A 22,397-nucleotide genomic window follows, 5' to 3' on the forward strand; every position below is an offset into this window, starting at 1 on the left:
GGACTTGGCAACCCTGCATGTCATGGGCATAGTTAATCATTCTGCTTTTTAGTTTTCATAGGAAAATACTGTATGTGACTGCAGTTCCTCTCTGGCTGTCTCATGAAGCCATTTGGGCTGTTCTCATAGAAACTTCATAACAGGCGTGAAGACCTAATGTCTAATGTTACTGAATAAACATTTACAAAAACAAATCAACTGACAAAGCCCAAAAATGCAGCAAGGACAACAACCTTGTCATGCCTCATGATCCCATGTGTTATGTACTAGAATAGCACTGTGATGATGATGAGTGAATAAAATCCGTTAGTACCACTCTTTCAAAAATAAAGAGGTATATGGGGTGATTATCTGCATTGTATCACAGGTTTTCCATGAGGGAAAGAAGTGAAGGGTGTTTTGTAATGTTTCACAGAGCTTTTCTGCTTATGAAGAGTTGGCTACAATCTTTGAATCTGCTGTCTCTACTACAGCTGCTTAGATCATAGATCAAGTTTATAAACAACTATAAAAGAACAGATCCTCTGATAACACGGGGCATAGACTCTTAGAATGACTGACTGTTGAATAACCATAACAGACCCTAAGCTGTACGGTGACAGAGATATAAAAAGAAAAATGATTTGTATATACAATGAGCTGTATATATAACAGTCTAACTTTACACCCCTTTAAAAGGCCTTTCAAAGTTTTAAGGATAATATTTGGACAGACTTATGTGACGGTTTTATTTGGTAATGAACTCCACATAGTGTCACTGAAAAGTGTGGGGATTTGTCTGTCATATTATTATTATTATTATTATTATTATTATTATTATTATTATTATTATTATCCTCACAGGTTGAGTATCCCGTATCCAAAATGCCTGGGACCAGAAGTGTTTGGGATTTTGGAATGCAGTCGTTAGGCGATTTCGTTGTTGTGCAAACACAAAGTAGAGAGAGCACACTCTATAATAACGATAAAAAGTACAGTATAGTAAATACATAAACCAGTAACATAGCTGTTCATTATCATTATGTAGTATTATGTACTGTGTATTATGTACTGTACATAACTGACTGGCGGCGCAGTAGGTCTGTGTACACCGACATCACCACGAACACAGTGAGTAATGCACTAAGGTCTGGAGTTAACGACGGCTGGTAATCAACGAGCGCCAACAGGGCGTCAGAGCCCCACATGGCCGAATGAAGTCAGGTGTAGAATTTTCCACGAGTGGCGTCATGTCGGCGCTCAAAAAGTTTCGGATTTTGGAGCATTATGGATTTTCGGGTTAGGGATGCTCAGCCTGCATTATCCTTAACATTACCATCATTATTTCAGTTACCATTACTTGTGGTTCTCTGGGGGGATTTTTAGTCCTCACCCCTGCCAAATGAAACTTTCTAAAACATCTTCATTATGTAATTGACCTGATTCACAGAAGTAGAGGAGACTGAGACAGTAAAATTATTTATAGATGCTACGGATCGCAGTGAATCATTACCCTGTTTTACATGATTGCGCCATGATTTCACAATAAAATTTATTTGGTCTGTAACAGCCAAACTGTTTAAACAGTAACTAAGATATATGACACAACAGAATTATGCAGTCCAATCTTACTGAAAACACAAGGGAAAGTTTTATTTCTGGAGAGCACTGGAACAAACCTTTCTAACTTAAGAACAAGATACTGGTACCTTAGAGCATATTTTGTCCAAACAAAAAGAGTAAATGTTCTTCAGTGTCTATTTATTACCGTAAATATCATTAGAGCTAAAGAGCCAACACTTCTATTTATTTATATAAATGTTTAAACATCACTTACTGTCTAATCACTAACACATAGTTTTCAGTACCAAACAAGATTTTCAGGAACTTCTTTGTATTGGAGTGTTTGTGGCTTCTGACAGCCTTTGGCTCTGTCAGGGTTTTCAGAGTTGATTCTCAGACCTTTCCTGGGTTACCGCTGGGCATTAGTGGAGCTTTCAGGTTCTGATAGTGTCGTGCTGCAAGGCCATTGAGAAAGAACAGGAAGGTGGCAGCAAACTGACACCAGAATGTGAGTGTGAAGCCCAGGGGTGAGGCGTGTACCCCCAGCGTAAACACAAAGGACACGACCCCCGCGGAGGCCAGACCCGCCGCCAGAAGCAGAAGCGCTGACCCCAGACTCCAGCGCTGGCTGGACCCGCTTCCCTCACTCGCCTGCGACACCAGCAGCATCTCCAGGCCAAAGATAGCAGCCACCACAGCCAGAGAGACCACGGAGCGACAGAAAGCCAGTCCAAGCCCCAGCCCCTCCGTCCCGAACCCAACCGAGTTGGTGGTGCAATTCAGGGATGCGGCCGCGGCCCGGTCGGCTCTCAGGACACAGAGGTTCCACAAGCCGTACATGCGGTCTCCAGAGAGAAGCCAGTGCCCGTCACACACAGCCGCAGACGAGAGCATGATGGCCAGGGCTGCGCAGAGGATGATCAGGCTACGGGTCAGTACCTCCAGAAAGAGTGGCTCGGATTTCCTCTGAGAAGGGCCCCCCAGGGCCTAAGGGCAGGGGGGAGGGGGGTGGGGGTAAGAGAGGAGAGAGTGTTGGCAAAAATGCTGAAGCATCAAATATTTGGTTTTGCTTCTCAAACATGAGCTATTTGGCACGAATCTAGGAAAAATAAATATTTGGGATTGAAACAGAGTCCTCAGCTGAATGGAGGGCTCTCCGTCAAAAAGAATGTTTGTCCAAAATCAGCTGTAATCCTCAGAGGTCAAAATAATCATGACCAAGGAAATACAAGTTGGTCTTAGGTCAGCATTTGGATTCAGCTGTGTTCTCAAAGCAGCAGGGAGAGACACACGTAGGCATCATCGTTTGCAATGTTTAACTTTAAGGCACAAAATAACTTGACCTCCTGCCTCTCATGTGTTGGGTAAAAAATGACCCGGCTTGTAGATATTAGTTATTTTGTGAAAGAAAATAACTTTGAGTGATTCTGTAATGTGTATGTGTGTGTGAGTGTGTGTGTGTGTGTGACTGTCTTAGTGAAATGCACTGAATTCCATAGGAAACACATATAGGTCATTTTGACCCCAACAAATGGAAACTTGGGGTAGTTAATATAAAATGTCAAAAGATAATGACTATTCAACTACACAGCTATAACAACTATATAACCAATTCATTTACGCCATTAAAGACACTTAAACTGAGGCATTTCTGGAGTTGTCGGGTCATGGTTGAGCCCTAAATGCAACATAGGTTAAGCAAAACACTATTGCTTGTGCGTTTGCCTTGACCTCTTCTGAGGTTAACAGAGTGGCGCTGCAGACCACCAAACCTATTTGTCAAAAATTAAAATTTCTCTCAGAATATATTCACATTTCATCTTTCATAACAATCGATTTGTCAAGCGAGGAGTTAATCCAATACAGAGGATTATATCCCATGCGTTTTGCATTTTAATCAGTAAAGAGCTTTGTATTAACCCTCTTCCATGCTCCCAAAGATCACCGCGTTCAGAAATACTACATGAATTTTGTCCTGCACCAGAAGCGTTTGTTTAAAAAGAAGAGAGAGAGAGAGAGAGAGAGAGAGAGAGAGAGAGAATCTGTATTTAATCGGCTGTACAATTAAGACTGCTAAAATTAGTAGTAGCCATACGTCACACCGAGTAAACAAACACTAAATGAACCCTTGTTACTCGTAAAATCATATCGGAAAAGCAAAACGACATGAAGAAGAAGAGCAAAATTTAAAAAAACTAATGATGACATGTCTAGAGAGATTTCAAATAGTTAGAGAAAACAGACAAAATGCAGTTCCATTACCCTAATCTTTATCGCAGTCATGGTGAACCCCTGCAAACTCCCTTGTGAGATTTCCCAAGGTTCTTAGAGGCCGTCAAACTGCAGCGAACCTATCAAAGAACAACTCAAGTCAAAAGTACAATTGACTCTGATTTTGATGTATGATTAACCAACATCGCTAAACATCCAGACGGAACGCTTCTCACAAAACTTAACTGGACAATTCTTCTAACTAGAAACGGGGCAAACACGATTAGTTCTCTAGTCACGCAATATAGCGGTAACTAGGCAAAGCGGCACAATGGGGAGAAGAATGAATACCTCTTGTTTACGCCTGAAGTTTTTTCTGTGATTTATAATGTGGCCAGTCGGGTTCGTGATTAAAATATTTGGAAGCAAAACTTTTGGAATAACATTCGCAGGCTTTCGGTGTTCATAAAATGCGTTACTGAGATTTCTGTCTTAATTATTGCGTAATGAGCCGTGTCAGTTGAGCTCGCGTTGGCTAAAATGAAGGTTCTGTCATTTTTATGAGCAGAAGCCGACTTTGCCCTGCGGACGTGACTGGACTTATCCCAAACGCTTCAATAAAGAAACATCAGTTGTCCAGTCAGCAAAAGGCTCGATCCAAGGCATGTTCCTTTGAACTTTTAATGGAATTGGTGTCGCCAGGGTGTGGCACGAGAAAGACTGCAGTGTCTGTCCTTGCTTTTGCTCCTGATTTACCAAAATAAAAAAAAAAAAACGAAAAACGAAAATCGGGTGCTCCAATTAGATAACATCAACTGAAAACAATACGGACAAAAAATATAGAGGCGCAAATGCAGGAGAGTCCGTTTTCAAATGTCTTCACTCTTACCAAACACTCCCTCGTTAACTGGGCATCTTCAGATAATCTCATATGTGCTTAGTCCTTTATGACCAGATAAATTAATTTGCTTTGCAATAAAATTATCTGATCATTTAATAAGTACTTGAATTGTTAGTGTACTGCAGACTGAATTGCGCCTCCCTGTCAGATGAGCAGTTTGTGCTGTCAGGTCAGTTCTGACAGATACTGTTCCACAATACTTCATCAACTCTAATTCCCCATGACCTCATTGTCAATAATGGAATCCTGATCCAGGAACAGTTCTCCTATCCTCTAAATTGTAACCTTGAACTATATATATATATATATGTATATGTGTGTGTGAGTGCACGCATGTGTGTGTGTGAATTCAAATATAATAAAATTCAGATTAAAATAAATGACAACTGGCAACATAGCTTTATTGAGATCATATGAAGGTTACTCTGACTGAGACACCAAACCACTGTTTATTCCTGACACATCTTTATCATCCAGTTCACCTTTACGTATATGAAGACACACACACACACACACACACACACAGAGTCGTGTGTAATAAATGTTCAGACACCAGGAGGTTCAGACAAAATGATTTTATGATATTCCATTAGTGCACAACCGTTTGAATTCACTACATGATTGCTGGTGGACGGTAGGTCTTGCCCCGTGTGGCATCTTCAGTCCCCTGGTCTCAGATGGGACAGCTTACAGTCTATGTGGCGTTAGCGTTAACATACTACACGCGGCAGCACGCACGCACACACGCCTGGGGAGGGCGGGGGCGGGGGGGGGATTTAAGGCATTTCACAGGATGTATGGGTATACGCAGGCTGAAAGGAACAAGTGGTCCCGCCTCTCTGTCACTAAAGCCCCAATCAGGTTAAATGCTTTAGATTCCATACTTTCCTTTCAGCTCCTCCACCTTAGCAATATAGGCCTTCATAGCATCTTCTTTGCTCATTCCTGCAAGAGGGATAAGTACAAATACATCAGCAAGGTCAAATTAAACTCACATTTAAACCAACGCATAGAAGTTAGTAAGCAGTGAACGTGAATCAGGGTCAATCTTAGTACAGTTTAAAGGCATATGATCATTGTTTAATTTCACTAGTGTCATAAGAGTGAAAAAGTTATTTACTTCCCTGTGTGATGACAGACATATCTTGGATATTTATGCATTTTTAAACAAACATTTGAACTGTTTTGATTTTTGGGAGAAGAGTGTTACAGGTGTCTAGTGCCCTCTAGAGGCAGCCGGACAAACTGACCTTTCTTTGATTCCCAGGCGTCCCACTTTGCTTTTCCAGTGAAATCCAGCATCCCAGGCCGAGCTATGGAACAAAACCACACTCAGTAACGCTCAGCCACACTCTCAAAGGTCCTCTGCATACACAGCTTGCGACAGATGAGAGATTTGTAATATCAGTGCTTCAACAGGCTATGAGCAGATAACCCAAAAATATTTGGCTGCAATCTTCTACATTGTCTTGATAACCATGGTGACAAGGTTCACTCTTCTGTTTTACAATATTTCTGTGTCCTCTGCTTTTTCACATGCGTAAGCTCTGATAATATGCAGCAGCAAAGAGCTCTTTATGTGTTACAGATTTCTGCATTTGCAAGGACCTCAGAAATATGCCACCCCCCCCTAATGGGAGTCCCTGTTGGATGCAGAATAATGAGGCAAAGACCCAGTTTAGCTTACCAGTGTTGACATCTCCAACAGTTGCCTGTTTAAAGAGACTGTAGATCTCCAGCATCTCAGCGTCTGCAGGCTTGGCCTTAAGCTGCTTCACCTCCTCCGCCGCCTTCTGAAATGCTTCCTGAGAGAGAGAGAGAGAGAGAGAAAGAGAAAGAGAGAGAGAGCGAGAGAGAGAGAAAGAGAAAGAGAGAGAGAGCCCTCACATCAGCCCAAATTTAACAAGAAAAAAAACAGTTTTGTCTTGTGTTCACATGAGCACAGTAGAATACATGCATCTGATTCACACTGAGTGTAAAGAGAAGAGTCACACAGTTCTAGAGCAGCTGTAGTCTAGAGGTTAGAGAACCGGGCTCGCGACCGAAGGGTGGCCGGTTCGACTCCCGGGAGCAACATCCACGATGGTGTGCACTTAACCCCGCTGCCCCCTGGGCTGGCCGCTGCTCCTGCGTCCAGTGGGTGTGTGCGTGTTCACTACCGGTGTGTTGGATGGGTTAAATGCAGAGGACAAATTCACTGCTGACTGTTCACAGTGTGTGTGTGCTCTCACAAAGATTTTACATTTCTGGAACGCAGCCTGCCAACACTATCATATAAGCCATATATTAACCTGATGCCATAAACTTCTCATGAGCTCACAGTCTATCTCAGTAATTTACATGCAGCCTTTAAACTAACAGTCATAAAATAAAGCAACAGAGAGGTTAATCTGCCCTGAGAGCTTTCCACTCTGCCTTACCGCATCCCCAAACCCAGTGCGTCCATGACCTTTGACCATTTTCGTTGAAAGGCTGGACACGTCCGTGAAGATGGATGACGACAGCTAAACCTTGGACTAAAGGCAGAGATTAAACACACTGGACGTGTGAGATAAAGTCGTGATTCCACTGTAGTGCGTGATAACTCGCGATTCCTTAAGTTTGACTAACATCGAACTGAATCAGTAATTTTTTTTTTCCCCCTCCCCAATTACTGCATGTAACAGGAGCACAAACATACTCTATTTCTCAGTCTCCAAGACTAACTGGGCCTTATTAACTTTCAGACCAGTAAGCCCTGAACAAACAGTCATTACACTTGGTCTGAGCGCCTCTCATTCTACTAATGCGCTCAATATGCCTTTCAAATGTTTTCATGCACCCATTTTGGGTTTTTTGTTTGTTTGTTTATTTGCTTTTTTATGCAAATGATCTTTTTTTTTTTTTTTAAATACATTAAACTATTTTCCCCCAAGAGCAAGGTATTTCAAGATTATATTTCTACATTGTATTCTTAGACTGCTGATCCACTGTTAAAATCAATTGAAGTTATCAGCACTGGTCAATGGGAGAAGCACAGCACTACTCAACATAGCCTGACGGAACTCTGCACAAAACAGCGCGAATAATTCACAGTCAGGGTCTCACACAGCAGCCCTCTGTCAGCAGTGTGCCAGTGCCCCAGACACCCAGCTCACCCCACTCACTGAATGCCGAATGCCATTCAAACTGTGAAGCCCTCAAATCTATGCCAAGGGTTTAAGCCCGAAGTAGATGTGCCAAGCACAGATCAGCAGTGCCAAGAACCCCTCCCTTTCTCTCTCTTCATCACCCCCCCCCCCCCCCCCACACTCACACTGTTTTTTTTTTTACCAGTGAAAGACTGTCTTGTATAAAAAGATAGCCTCTGATATTATAAACGTTGTGAGTAAAAAAACAGAATGTAATCCTTTTTTTTTTAATCACAAGGCAAAGTTCCCCCAGATTCTCCGAACACTCACGCAAATCTGAACTAGCTGCTGGTTTAGAAGGTGCATAAAAATAGTCCGAAAAGAGAATCCTGATCATTCATTAACGCTTGCTACTTGACGTTCGCGAAATCTTCAAAATTTGATACACTGAGGAGACGCTATTGCTATTTCTCTGGAGGCCTGTGAGGGGCTCTATCGTGACAGTTAACACGCGACACTTGATTGTCGTGCGGCATTGTGAAACCGGGAATGAGGAAAAATGTTAAGCCCGCGGCTGCAATCCAGTCAACTCTCGGATACCACACCCATTTTTGATCTACATGTTAGCTCAAATATTCAAGTATGTATCAGCTTGGTGGTAAATAACAGAACTCTGTATTTCATTCACAACCTGCCTCGTCTTGTTCTGGGCTCTGATTATGGAGTCGACTAGCTTTAGCTACTTAAGATAATATTTGCACCGAGAGAACACTGAATTCGACCAGTCGATATCCTCTGTGAACTAGCTACTAACAATTCATAAACCCTCTGAAACCATCTTGCTTACGCAGGTTCCGGTGGCAAATATGAAAATGCACGTGGAAATGATGCATTTTGTAGTTACTACATGTTAGCTCCATACAGGCATAATCTGCGATATTGCACCCATCAGTGAACGTGTAGTGCAGAGGCACCGAGATTTGAAGGCTAACCTCTATTTAGTATCGCGAACAAGCATGGCTAGCCTAGCTATGAATGCTAGTTTTGAACTTGAGACCATAAAGTCCACAGTCAACAGCGGATTTACCATGACAACGAACTAGCATTCATTAGCTTGCTACAATGGTTACTGACAAAATAAAGATATATTTTGCAGTTTACTGGTAATCACCTACCTCAGACATTACCGCGTTTAGTTTTTATAGATTCAATCCTTCTGCAGCCCACCGACACCAAGTGCTCTTCCTTCTCGTGCCCACACGTTAGCTTCACACAAATGTTCCGCATGTCACGTTAGATCAATTCTATTGGAGGGTTATGAATGTACTGAGGGAAAATAACCAATCACGTTCGCCAGCTTGGAGAGTCACTAACTAGGGCACAGGGTCATGCGATGGTTTCCAGACTGGTTTTGTAAGAACCTGAAGACCTCAGAAGAACCGAAATCATTCAGATGTGGACGAACCGATTTGAACTCACAATTTGAGGTTGACAATGCTGTTCGCAGATCGCTTTTACTTGTGGATACATAAATAGTTTCCCCGCGTGAGCTGTGCTCTGGTGTTCACAAATCGTGGTTCATAACAGTGATACTGAACATCATACGAGTAAATAATATTAACACAAAATTAACTGCGCACCCCTTGTCAGCAGTTGCAAAGCAGATCTAACAAGTAAATTAAAAAATCAAGGTAAATTTAGTCAGGTTCACCATCTAGGTGATCTTAGTAGGTACAGCAACAGGTGTGTAACAGTGATGAAAATGGTTCCACATCGTTGTCAGTCAGTTAAAGATTCATTGTTTTGAAATTAAAAAAAGGAAAAAAATCGGTATTACAGTTAATCCATGAAAATGAAGAGGTTGTGTTTCTTTGTCTTTTCTTTTTTTTTTCTTTATTCTTTTCTTTTTTACGAAAGCATTCTTTTATTACTCTTTGTCACTTGTCAATACTATTATTTGAAAGAATCTATGACTTTAAGTGTTGAATATTGATATTTTAGCAAAATTACACAGTGAACAAATAATTATAATCTAAAATGGACTTCGCCCTCGCGGTCCGGAGCAGGCAGAGGGGCACATCAGCGACTGCTGCAGATGAATCCCAAACTCATCTGAAGAACTTCTGAGGTGGCACAGCAAAGGTCAATCGGAGATAATTGTGAGATCCTGCAGTGCAATGTTTGTCCAGCAGAGAGAGCCATTTTACTATTCGTCGTTAAGTTGTCCATTGGTCTGTCAATAGATAGATAGATAGATAGATAGATAGACAGATTACTTTATTGGTTCCCCAGGGAAATTGCAGTGTTGCAGCAGCAATTCACATAGATCCCAAAACACACATAACTTACACAAAAACAAAAACACACAATGAAGTAGGTAAAAAACACCACACACACAAACTACTAGGCTATAATATACTACCTCTATAATTTGTTCCTCCTTGATGTACAGTGGTGCAGCTGATCCACACAACGATGGTGCCAACATGACGTTATTATAATTTATAATACAGTACAGATCACATTGTTTTCGGTTTCATCTAAATACACAAGACATAGGCTAAATAGTGCAAATTCCGAAAATAATATAAATATTTATAAACATAATTCAAATTAAGATTCATGTAAATTGCCTGAACAGAATAACTTTTTTGTAACATTTTATCGTCGTCGCTCTCTGCCCGATGAAAATACCTTGAAGGAAATCCGGACGAAACGTCTCTGCATCATCACAAGCCCAGCCCATCGCCTCAAAGCTCAAGTCATAGGCAGGTGAGATGTTGACGTCAGGTCAAGCAAACGGTTAGACAGTAAGCAGTGGACAGTTGCTATGCGAGTCGGCATAAGGGAATGTTTTTGGGTGTAAAAGCAGGATTTCTTAGTCCATCTGATAAACATCCCGTCTATCAAACGTCTGAGGAGCGCGTTCGGGCACAGCTGATAAACAAATGATGGATGAGAGAAGATACAAATTTGCTGAACATAAGAAATCATCATCCGCTGTGCAAAGACGTTGAAAGGGAGTCTTAACTTTTAGAAAGAATTTGGGTAAGTTACATTCGTTTGTAAGCCTCTCTTTTTCACTTAGAATAACGTTCACAGTCTGAAATTTCATCTAACATTCTGCAGTCTGGTTACGAATTACCGGCAGACGCACAGTCGCCTTTCATCTTTGACGAAAAGAATTTGAGTGGTAAAGTTCCATCGCCTCAAACCTTCCTCCCTACCATTCTCTGTTACGAAAGTGGCGAAAGAGATGAACGCTAGCGTGTTCGATCATCTCAGATGAGATGAGAAAGAAGAGAGTCATCACATTTTGGGTTCAATGCTGAATAATGTCTTTAATCTCTGTCAACACTTGAACAGACAACACCTACGGATGTTAATCGTAGACACACCACAGACCCTGAAGATGTACAATAATGACGTTTGAACATCTGATTGTTTTCATCCTGTCCATTTCGATACAGTACAATTCGTTCTTATGTGTAACCCTGTCATATTTAACTCAGCCCAATTCAAATCGAGAGACAGACATTTAACAACAGGCTATAGCCGCGGCCAACACTAGAGGTTTCAGCTTGAGTCATGGTAATGAGGTATTTAACGTCCACTGATAAATATCTAGTACCTCTCCCCCACAGCAAATATGCAGACCTGTTCTCTTCAATTCTTGATGTGAGGATTTTCATCTATCTTTGTATCAGAGAGATCATTATTTATTATTAACTCAATGTTGTAAAAGTTAGAAGTACCACAGATCAAGCAGATTATGTATTCTTTTCAAACTCTCCTCGTTGAAATCACAGAGGGGTCGGTGGTTGCCTAAAAGTGTGTGTTATTTTTCCAACAGGAGATGGCGAGTGACCGGGTGGCAATCCTGTCAGATGACGAAGAGGAACAGAAGAGAAAATATGTCCTGTCTGAGCCATTCAATACGCTGTCCTTGGGGCAAACGACAGACACTACCCAATCGGGTGAAATGCCACCACCTGCTCCCACCGACGCAACAACCTCCCCGTCCACAGAAAGCATGGACTGTATGGAAAGGACCTGTGTGCGAATAGACAATCACCTCCTCATCTCTAAGATCTTTTACTTCTTCTTCTACTCTGCTTACGGATCGCTGCACCCCCTTCTTGCTTTGTACTATAAACAGTTGGGGATGAGTCCCAGTCAAAGTGGCTTGCTGGTTGGGATCCGTTATTTCATAGAGTTCTGCAGCGCCCCGTTCTGGGGTGTGGTGGCCGACCGCTTCAAGAAAGGCAAGGCGGTTCTGGTGTTCTCCGTCTTCTGCTGGATTGTGTTCAATTGCGGCATCGGGTTCGTCAAGCCAGCTGCCATGAGTTGCGTGGAGGGGGATCCAACAGCTAGCTCTCCGACAAATACAACACTCTCCACTCCGCTGGGTAATCACACCAGACATCGCAGATATGTTGTTGCAGATGTCCCTTCCCTCCCCCCATACTTCAGTGAAATGGCAGCTTATATCTCACATCATAGAAATGCTAGGAGCGAAAATGCAAGCATCACAGAAGCTGCTCCTAGAAGTACCCCAAAACAAGAGACTACATTAGCGTCCACCAATTCAGAGGTGGTTTCCACGGTCAACGACACCTCCACGTCATCGAGTACATCTACAACTACGACTACAACTACCTCACAAAGCACCAGTACCGCCGCCAAACAAAAAGAACACAGCATCATCTACAACAAAGATCAAGTGGAGACCATTTTTCTCTTGATTCTGTTGGTCATCATCATCGGAGAGTTCTTCAGCGCTCCTGCTGTGACCATTGTGGACACGGTGACCCTGCAGTACCTGGGGAAGCACCGGGATCGTTACGGTCTCCAGAGAATGTGGGGTTCTCTGGGCTGGGGTATCGCTATGCTCTCGGTCGGCATCTGGATTGACCACACCCACATCACCTTGGTCATCCAGGGCTCGGGATGCGTCCTGCCCGACTACAAGAACTACCAAATCGCCTTTATCGTCTTCGGGGTGCTGATGGCCGTGGCGTTACTGGTGGCCACCCAGTTTTACTTCGACACCAGAGACTACCGTCCCAACGACCACCAGCAAGAGGAAGAGGGGAAGCCCGAAGAGGTGGAGATCCCGCAGGTCGTCCAGAACGTGTCCTCCTCGGAGTCGTCTTCAGAGGAGGCACCCGTGTGCCCCGAAACCGACAGACACCCTTTCCCCTTCAAGGACCTGATCCGTCTCCTGTGCGGTGTCCGATACGGCAGCGTGCTCTTCGTGGCTTGGTTCATGGGTTTTGGCTACGGCTTCGTGTTCACCTTCCTCTACTGGCACCTGGAAGACCTGAAGGGCACGACCACCCTGTTTGGCATCTGTGCGGTGCTAAGCCACATCTCCGAGCTGGCTGCCTACTTTACCAGTCACAAACTCATCGAGCTGGTTGGTCATATTAGGTACGGGTCTGGTTCAGCTGCGCAGCTTTTGGCAAAGTGAAGGTTAATCTGACACGGTGTTCAGTGTCCTGTAAATACATAACCATATGCTAGGTTGCATCATTTGTGAGACAGCAACGTCGCTTGTGGTTAGTTTTGTGACCCCATTCATGCTTTCGTTTTTAGGTTTAGAGGACATGGTGAGTGGAGTGGAACAGTGCTCCACAGTTACCATTTTCTGTCTAATGGATATTACATGGCTGCAGCGACATGCTAATGCATGACTCTGTACTTTTGTATTGGTTGCTGAAGGGAAAACATGTTCCCTTTTTTTTTTCTTCTTCTTCTTCTTCTTCTTCTTCTTTTTATTATGAGAAGACCTGAGGGCCTGATAGCATTCAGAGAGTCATTTGTGCATCTGTAGAGATGGATTGTTGTTCTGAGCAGTGTGATAGTGTGAAGAACGTTACTCCATGGCCCAATCAACTGTCTCACATAGAGGGTTTCTCGGAGTGTTTCACAAAAATCTGAGAGTACTGTGCTACTTTCCGCGGAGGGGCCCCCTAAGGCAGTCGAGTCTTCTCTGCGCTTACATGTTCTTCCTCTGCATGCCAGGTTCTTTAGATGAATTAATGTAGGGGCGGTACACGCACTGTAAGAGAGAGAGAGAGACAGAGACAGACCGAGAGAGGAGAGAGAGAAAGAAAGAGTGAGAAAGAGAGAGAGTGTGAGAGAGAGAGAGCGAGAGAGCGCAATCTTTTCTGTTTGACTCATGGAGGAGTAACCTTTTCATTGCCATGGCCTAGTGCTGTGTTTGTATTGGACACTTGCCACAGCAGTGTGCTAAAACCATAAATGTAATATCCTGGAAACTTCATTTATTATTAAAGTTCAATCTGGTGGATGCAGTGATGGGTACATTAAGATGTAAGTTTAATGCTAGATCCTTAATACAGCTACTAGTTAATATCTGCAGCTCCAATTTTTTTAAAATGTAATGTGGTTATAGGTGAACATTAGCTAGCTAACTTGGGTGTGAGTCCAAAGTCTGTTTTTTTTGGGTAGTGCAGTACTTATCGAAAGGCTTGGCACTGACTGGGTTGTTGACTCAGGCTAACTGCTAAGTGGGCATGGAGACGCATGCTACGCAGGCCAGCGCCTTGCTTCCTGGTGCTATAAGGAATGTTTACCACGTAAAAGGGCATTGGCAAACAAATGACTTGAGCAGCTAGTGAATGCCCAAGTCATAGTCCTGTTCACGTCTCCCATATCCGCTGTGTGGTATTTCTCGAGTGCGTGCTGCTAGCCCGGTCGCCCTTCCTTGGCTCGAACGTGATAGATCACTCTGAAAGCAAGGCACTGAGTCAAAACCCAGGAGTTTAGGGGCAAGTGAATTAGTTTTAAAGGGAAGTGAAATAAAAATTTGTTGACTCATTAGTAGGAGCCTTCATTTGACTGCCCCTCTGCTGCTGAACTTGACAATTCTTAACATTTTCACCTGAGGTGCTTAACGCAGGCTAAAGGCATGCTTAATGCACGCTTAGCATTTTCACCACAAGTGCTACTTAGCGTGTAACTGAGGTGATTTCACTATGTCTGAAGTCCCACTCTGCATTCATCATAAGCTAAAAAAAAAAGGACATGTTTGCTTGATATCTGACGAATCTTGTTAACACAAGGAAACACTGGTGTTGCGTTTCATCGGCCCTTTTTGATGCTTGCAGTAATAACCTGAAGCTGCTTAAAGTGAAACATTTACCCTAATTTGTATAATAAAATTAACAATGTAAAGCACCCATTAGCCAAACTGTAAGTAACTTCAAAGGTAATGCTGTCCTCATGAAAAAGATTGTCACCACAGTGACAATGCAAGTCTGTCAACTCCTCTGTTTGGATTGTGAACTATAAAGGTATAAAAGGGCATAAATGGAGGATTTTGCCGGACAAAGCCGGGGTTCTAGGACCGGTTTTGTATGTACAGGCTGCAGGTTTGTGTGACCAGTCTTTTGTTTTCTGGCCTGTTTTTTTTTTTGCCTGTGCTGCTCACTCTACCCACAGGGATATGTAACCCAATCCTGCCATTAGCTTCATTCTGTGCTTTTTTTCTGGCCTCTCCAGCATTGATCCAGTGAGCTTAATGCCTTTGCTGGATTGATCTGAAAAAGCAGCTTTCTCTGAGCAAACAGAGAGAGAGAGAGAGAGACAGACAGACAGACAGACAGACAGACAGGGACCAGGCTGCAGATAGTGGAGAGCATCCTGTTGGTTTCTAGATACACTGGAGGATTTGCATGTATATCTGCCTTGCTCTACTCTCCATCCCTAGTTTCTTTTGCATGTTATTGCATTTGCACCTGTCATGTCACAGGCTTTCCCTCGACTGCAGGCCAATCATCCTGCTCAATTGGCTTCACAATAACCAGTTTAAGCTCCACGCCTAATAGCTCTATGCATGCTACCCTCTGAATGAAGTTTTTGTTTGTCTGTTTCTTTGTTTGTTTGTTACTTTTAATCTTGTTTAGATTTCTTCTGAAATGTTTCAGTGAATGATGTGATATTGTAATACTGTTTACTATGGGGGTTTTTTAAAGAGTGTTTGGGGGTGGGGAGGTCTATCTTTAGTGTATCTGGTGTAAGCCGGGCATCATCCGCTGTAGGGCAGCTGCATAAGAAAGGAAGAGCTGAGAAACGATGCTTTTGTTTGCTTTGGTTTTTCTAAACGCACAGCAGTTCTTTGAAAACCCCTTTCACTGTCAGAGAGAGCCACTCCCCACAAGAGCATGAGTCATAGGAACAGACAGAGAATAGAGAGTGACATCAGCCGCACACTGCAGATGGCTGTCTTTGCAAAACAATTCTCGTTTTCAAGTAACAGGAGTGGTTCGCTTTTGCTCTTCACCCTGCTTAATGTCTCTACTTGTTTATCAGTGTATTTGCACCCCACACATCAGTTGCATGAAAATGTACTAAAGGCTCATTTCTGTATTTTCATTGTTTTGGTATTATTTTTCCCCTTCTCCTCTGCGTAGAGTTCTCTACATTGGCCTGGCCTGCAACACTGCTCGATACCTTTACATCTCCTACCTGGAGAACGCGTGGATAGTTCTGCCCATGGAGGTCCTTCAAGGTGAGTGATGGGTTGTGTTTTCTGGCCAGGTGGCCTGTGTTGACATATGAAAGAGGAAGTGTTTGAGTTAGACTCTCCTATATGCGCTGGAGCCCTGAGACGGCTTTTGAGTTCATTTAAGGACGTGAATCAGCGCTTTCACCTTTTTTTTTTTTTTTTTTTTTCAGCAGACAGTCAGTTTCCTGCCCTTCGCTATTTCAAATCAGCAGCAAAACCCCTCATGGAAAACTGATCAGTAGTGTCACACTGCGGAAATGACGTGGCCTGAATGCTGCCACTCCTGATCTTGTTTTGCTAATGTTTTAGCTGCGCTCCACACCTCTAAAAATTTTAGGCAGTTTTGAAAAATACTGTGGTTTGCTGTTAGCTGCGTAAGCCAGTCTGGTGGCTTTTGTTGTTGGTTGCAACAGAGAGGTTTTTACTGCAAACGAATTCACGTCATGCCAAGGGGTTAGAGAAATCACTCCTTTATGTATAATGAAAACTCAAATTTGGCAACCTAGTTTAGCTAGCATGGGTAACCGAATGGTTTTGACCATTGAAAACTGACTTACAGTTCTGATCCAATTTGGGCCTGGCTTCTAGACCGCATACTGCCCACAAATCACCTCCATCAAACATCAAACCTAAATCCAAACCTGAATTACACCAGTCGCATTCTCCTGGGCATACGCACCTCAGTCTGTGTACCCGAACATGTTTTTCCAGAATGTCCTGTTGTTTCCAACAAGACATTTATAATACACAATGTTTGCACTGGTGGCTACGTAAATAGCAGAATGATTGTTTTTGTCTGTGTGCGTGTGTCTATGTGTGTGTGTGTGTATGTGTTCCTCCTTCACACAGGGATGACACACGCGTCGGTATGGGCAGCGTGTATCTCCTACCTCAGCGCGGCCGTGCCCTCTGCCCTACGCACGTCAGCTCAAGGAATCCTGCAGGGCCTGCACCTGGGGCTGGGGAGGGGCTGCGGAGCCATGGTGGGCGGAGTTTTCGTCAACTACTTCGGTATGACCGTCTCAAAAGGAAAAAAAAAAAAGGAAAAACCTGTATGTGTGACAGATAGTCTTAGTAATTTAGGTGAAACTGTGTCATGTAAATTGTGAGTTTGATAACTATTTGTTTTGTCATGTATTAGCTTCAGGCTGCCTTTTAGATGTCAGTATGTAAGTACTTCTACGCATAGTAAATAACAGCAACGCCAAAGAACAGGAGAACATTTCCTAGATGTTGAGGAGTTGGGCTCACCCATTGAAAAATATGCAAATTGTTATTTAAGAGACACTGGGTCATTTGTAAAGATGGGAGGGGTCCCTTTTTTTTGAGAGAGATGACCAAAGTGGAAGTTTACTCTACACTCCAGAGCTGTTCGTTAACAACACAATGATGTTTGACCTGCTTTAGGGCGGAGCAGGGGAGATGTTTCACCTCCTTGAGGTGAAACACTACAATATTACTCAATATTCACAATACTGCTCTTGATGCTCACTCCAGATATTGGGGAAAATTGTCAAAAAAAAAAAAAAAAAAGATCCATCAGGCTGTAGTACGTTTCTCTACAGCTCAGAAGTCCAGGTCGTGTTCTCACTATACCAGCTTCTGCATTGTGTGACACTGAGCCCTGTTAGAAATGCGTTTCCAATGGCAGTGCTTTCATAAACATTAGCTCTGTGAAACTCATGCTGTTGAGTTTTTGTTGATACTGGGTTAGGCTGGTGTATCGTTGGTTCTTTAGTCGTTTCACAGCCCATTGTTTAGTGGTTTTTTTGTTTGTTTGTTTTGTATACTCTGTACTCTTAAGTCTACATCTCTGTCTGTCGATGAGATTTGACCTGAAACCATTGTTCCTTTTGGAAAAACACTGTCCTGATTTTTCGTAACGCTCTGCTGGATGCGTTAAATACCATCTCTGTTTCAGTGATGGACACTACTGCGGCTTCAACGCCTGTTATTTCATCTCTTCAACAAATTCAGTCAGTCTCTTTGGCACCCTGTGCATTTCAGCGTGTTAAGATGCCCTTTTTATTGCAGAAACATACTGATAATCAGTGTGAACACACATGTTCCCTTTTATTGTTTAAAACTTTGTAAGTGTGATTTAGTGACTTCAAAATAAGATTTTTTTTTTCTCTCTCATGCTGAATTTTTCATGTTTTTTTTTTCACTTCCTATGGTCCTCTTGATCCTCTGTCTTTTGCAGGTATGGATAACATGTCCGTTAACACTATGATCAGACATCGTAGGGTGTTATATGAACCATTAGATGTGCTGTCTTGATTGATTTGCTTGTCTGTACGTGGTTCCTCTGTAGGAGCCGCCTCGACGTTCAGAGGTATCGGAATGGCCTCCCTCGTCATCTTGCTCATCTTCTCCCTCATCCAGTGTCTCGTGGGTCAGAGTGAGGACAAGAGTACGTGTACAGGTCTTATCTCTTTAAACAAATTCTTTTTCTGCTCGAGCACAACCTTGCGCCGTGTCCCCCCTTGCTACTTGAGTGGAGCGAATTTGAATTGAATGCGTGTGTAAATGACCTTGCGCTCTTTGACGAATGCCTTTGCGTGTGCGTGTGTGTGTGTGTGTGTGTTTTGTATCTGTGCGAACCGTCGTTACCTCCGCAGAGGACTCGATGCTGGCAGAGAATATTCCAGTGCCTTCCAGCCCCGTCCCTATCGCCACCATTGACTTGGTGCAGAACCAGGCTGCGTCCCGGCAGGAGGCCAGGGCCCCGCCGAAAAAGACGAAGCACCAGGAGGAGATGGAGGATGTGAACAAGCCGGCGTGGGTGCTGTCTGCTTCGCCGTGGGTCACCATCGCCTTTGCGCTCTACCAGATCAAAGACATGGTTGCCATGGCCAAAAACAACCAAGCAGCAGAAGGACAGGTACGGGTACAGGTACGTGTGCACCCTCATTTTGGCCAAGTGATGGAGGGAAGGACATTTTGTCCAAAAAAAAAAAAAAAATCAACGTTTCAACGTTTTCCTCACAGTTTACAGCAGAAAAATAAAGTTAGTATGTTTTTTGGACTTTCTCTGGTCTTCTGATTTCAGTAAAGTAACTGCACTGACATATCATGAACTTTTGTCAGTTGGGTTCTAGTCTGTGTAGGGATGTTTATCAGTTTAGTCTTTAGATTGACAGGGAGCCACAAATATTGTTGGATATACTGAAATATATTGCTTTGAAATTTTTGAATGTATGTACTATATGACGAACATATCGATGTTCTGTTACATGGACTTTGATCGCATTGTCTTTTTACATTCATGCTCTCTGCACTCAGAGGAAAGGTGAGAAAAAATCGGAGTGAGTGACTGTATTCTTTCGTTTTTCATCGTATGATTTTGTTCGTTATGATTCTGAGGTGAATCTTTAAATTATAACTTAATGACAGTATGTTATTAAGTGTGTGTATTTATTTATTTACTTACTTACTTATTTATTATATGGTTCCTCCGAGTGCTGCAGAAAGTTCCATTGAATTGAATGGGCCATCCCAATGTACAGAGTTCTGATGTTTGTATATGTAGTATTTATGTGTGTGTGTGTGTGTGTGTGTATGCTTTGTCCCTCAGTGTCCTGTCTGCCGTTTCTTTGTGCAGTGACCTCTAACTGTTTAGGCCTGTTTTAACAGTTTCAAATTCGGATGCTTTGCCTGTAGATGGTATTGTAAAATAAGGAGTGATTGTTCATAAGGTTTATAAGTCTTCTGGGAAAACTCTGCCCAGTTAAGTACACAATATATTATCGCATAACCCACTTACAGGCCAGAAAAGTACGTGTCAGCTGAGCCAATGGGGATACTGCAAATGAATTTATTTTCTTCACAAATATTTTTCAGAGGCTAACCAATATGTTCTTAATGCTTTTTAAGTTTTATAAATTACGCATGTGTGGATCTGATGCTTTATGTATATGTGCCTGTGTTGTATAGTGTGCTGTGCACACGTTCCTGTCTACACTGTTAGATTAATTTGGCTTCACTCTGATGATCTGTGCTTACAGGAGACAAATGAACAGGTCTCTACAGCGCCACCTGCCGACCAGACTCCACCATCGCAACTCACAGAACCACCCAGCACCACCGAGCAGCCATTAGAATCCCCAGCCCCTGTACCCCCCCAAGATGATCAGGAGCACGCAAGTCAGGTCACCCCAAGTACAACGGACCATACACCTCCACCCAATGGCCAAGGGGAGCCTGCGGAGAACTCTGCTCCTCTCCCTGGTCATCCAGTCCAACCTCCTCCTGAATCATGTACAAAACCCTCCAGCCAACAGTGAACTCCTCAAAGAAATGCCAAGAACACTGTGTGTTTATCCCTCAGGAGAGGGATGGTGTATTTGGTACGGTTTTGACCAACAGAAGGCCAAAACGTAAGGTGTTTGGTACGTCTTTAATTGTTTGATTTGACTGTGAGGTCTGAGGACGTCTTGCCTCTGAGGGGCAGTTGAGCTCTCTCTAAGTGAAGTCTACTGTTCGGAGTGCCTGAGTTGCAGTGCATCAAACTGCAGGACTTTTAGTTTCCCTCAGTAGTCGGACCTACAGTCTGACCAGTGAGACGGAGCAGAGGGAGGTATCGTGAAGGTATCGTGTGTTCTGGATTCTCTAACCCTTCACCAGGCTGTGTGCAACCTTATCTGACTCCTATTAACAAGGTAGTTCACTGATGTGAACTACATAAAATGAATGTAAAACATAATAGTTCTCTCTAGACTATGATTGCCAGGGAAATAAGAATATATATGTATATATATATGTGTGTGTGTGTGTACATATATATGTACATATATATATATATATATATATATATATATATATATATATATATATATATATGTACATATATATATATATATATATATATATATGTACATATATATATATATATATATGTACATATATATATATATATATATATATATATATAAAGACACACACACACACACCTTGTTATCACCTTCAGCTTCTATTGCCCAAATAATATTTGAATTAACTCTACATGTAATATATGCCTAATCAATAGATTATATCTGTGTGCGTCATCTGTAAATCAAGAGTGAATGATATTTAATCAAATACAATGAAATACAAACTAGACCATACACACAGGAGTGCTCAGGAGAATAGTAGTTGACAGTGGTCCCGTTGAATGACGAGTATTTTCCACTGTTAGACCCAAAAACCCAAAGCACAAGACCAGGACATCAAATGAGGGACCAAATACCAACAGAATGGAAAGAGATCCAAAAGATGTTTAAGGACATATTAAGATACCGAGATAAACAGAGTACATTTAAAACGGTAAACTTTATGGTCTCTCTGGTGTGCTGTTACCCAGAGACAGGGGCGGTAACAGTGCAGGGGTTGTAGTTGCATAGGGGTACGGAAACATACAGACCCATACGAAATGAAGCAGAGACAAGCTCTTATGTGTTTATTCTGGATTCCCAAGAAAGTGTAGTGTCTTTTTTTTTTATATCAGTTATCATCTGACTGTCCTACTGCCAACCGTTTGACGCGATCATTTGCCAACGAGCGGCTGTAATGTTAGCATAATGAACTAGCTGTGCGGGTTCGTATGAAACCACTGTTTTGACAGCTGCAGGACATCGACAATCACATTTGGTGTACATCTAATCTCTGTATGTAATCTGACTACTAATTCACTGAACCATACACTGAACTGAATACACATGTGATATGTCAATACTGTCTTCTGAAATGAAAGACTGAACGACGAAGGTATCCAGTCTTGGGGGTGACACAGCTTACCTGCCCGCAGACCAAGAGTGACGGGACTGATGAGTGTACGAGCGTGACGAGCGAATGTTTTTCTCTGTCCACATGTGTCGTGAATGCATTGTATATGCGCACTTTTTGGCCTTTTGTCCATCTGCACTATTTGCACATTCACTCTGGCCTTTCTGCTCCTCAGAATAAGACAAAAAAAACCCATCTGTACATGTTTGTCGATATTTTATTTTGAAAAAACAAACAAAAAATACATTTCATTTCAGATGAAAATCTTTTACATCCTCTTTTAATTAAATATGACATAAAATTACAGAAATTACATTTTAAAAATGCCTGT

At 42.5% G+C, this 22,397-nt stretch overlaps 3 protein-coding genes across 4 annotated transcripts; 1 reads left to right on the forward strand and 2 right to left on the reverse strand.

Moving 5' to 3' along the window:
• Nucleotides 1-1,611: 1,611 nt before the first annotated feature.
• Nucleotides 1,612-3,888, reverse strand: tmem37 (transmembrane protein 37). 2 transcript variants are annotated; one of them, XM_030787256.1, is made up of 2 exons: nucleotides 3,805-3,888; nucleotides 1,612-2,529 (listed from the first exon to the last, which is right to left on the reverse strand). In XM_030787256.1, the coding sequence occupies exons 1-2, from the start codon at nucleotides 3,823-3,825 to the stop codon at nucleotides 1,936-1,938; spliced, it is 615 nt and encodes a 204-aa protein (XP_030643116.1). In that variant the 5' UTR covers nucleotides 3,826-3,888; the 3' UTR covers nucleotides 1,612-1,935. The 2 variants fall into 2 exon arrangements, with proteins under 2 accessions (XP_030643116.1, XP_030643118.1); XM_030787258.1 differs by having other exon boundaries at nucleotides 1,612-2,508; nucleotides 3,787-3,843.
• A 1,325-nt stretch (nucleotides 3,889-5,213) lies between these two features.
• On the reverse strand, nucleotides 5,214-9,043 carry dbi (diazepam binding inhibitor (GABA receptor modulator, acyl-CoA binding protein)). The gene is made up of 4 exons (XM_030786479.1): nucleotides 8,940-9,043; nucleotides 6,342-6,459; nucleotides 5,905-5,967; nucleotides 5,214-5,599 (listed from the first exon to the last, which is right to left on the reverse strand). The coding sequence occupies exons 1-4, from the start codon at nucleotides 8,946-8,948 to the stop codon at nucleotides 5,526-5,528; spliced, it is 264 nt and encodes an 87-aa protein (XP_030642339.1). The 5' UTR covers nucleotides 8,949-9,043; the 3' UTR covers nucleotides 5,214-5,525.
• Nucleotides 9,044-11,620: 2,577 nt separating this feature from the next.
• mfsd6b (major facilitator superfamily domain containing 6b) lies at nucleotides 11,621-20,586 on the forward strand. The gene is made up of 6 exons (XM_030787628.1): nucleotides 11,621-13,197; nucleotides 16,206-16,303; nucleotides 17,150-17,311; nucleotides 18,615-18,713; nucleotides 18,922-19,190; nucleotides 20,308-20,586. The coding sequence occupies exons 1-6, from the start codon at nucleotides 11,621-11,623 to the stop codon at nucleotides 20,584-20,586; spliced, it is 2,484 nt and encodes an 827-aa protein (XP_030643488.1).
• The last annotated feature ends 1,811 nt before the right edge of the window (nucleotides 20,587-22,397 follow it).

This window comes from Chanos chanos, chromosome 10 (genome assembly GCF_902362185.1).
Source record: "Chanos chanos chromosome 10, fChaCha1.1, whole genome shotgun sequence".
Taxonomy (NCBI): domain Eukaryota; kingdom Metazoa; phylum Chordata; class Actinopteri; order Gonorynchiformes; family Chanidae; genus Chanos; species Chanos chanos.

Excerpts from the sequence above, each read along its gene's own strand:
- tmem37 (XM_030787256.1), bottom strand. The coding sequence starts at position 3,825 with ATGACTGCGATAAAGATTAGG. Across the intron at positions 2,530-3,804 it reads TGACTGCGATAAAGATTAGG|GCCCTGGGGGGCCCTTCTCA; the intron begins GTAATGGAACTG and ends CCCTGCCCTTAG.
- dbi (XM_030786479.1), bottom strand. Across the intron at positions 5,968-6,341 it reads TGTTGGAGATGTCAACACTG|CTCGGCCTGGGATGCTGGAT; the intron begins GTAAGCTAAACT and ends TTTGTTCCATAG. Across the intron at positions 5,600-5,904 it reads CGCCTGGGAATCAAAGAAAG|GAATGAGCAAAGAAGATGCT; the intron begins GTCAGTTTGTCC and ends TCCCTCTTGCAG.
- mfsd6b (XM_030787628.1), top strand. The coding sequence starts at position 11,621 with ATGGCGAGTGACCGGGTGGCAATCCTGTCAGATGACGAAGAGGAACAG. Across the intron at positions 13,198-16,205 it reads GAGCTGGTTGGTCATATTAG|AGTTCTCTACATTGGCCTGG; the intron begins GTACGGGTCTGG and ends TCCTCTGCGTAG. Across the intron at positions 19,191-20,307 it reads CAGCAGAAGGACAGGTACGG|GAGACAAATGAACAGGTCTC; the intron begins GTACAGGTACGT and ends CTGTGCTTACAG.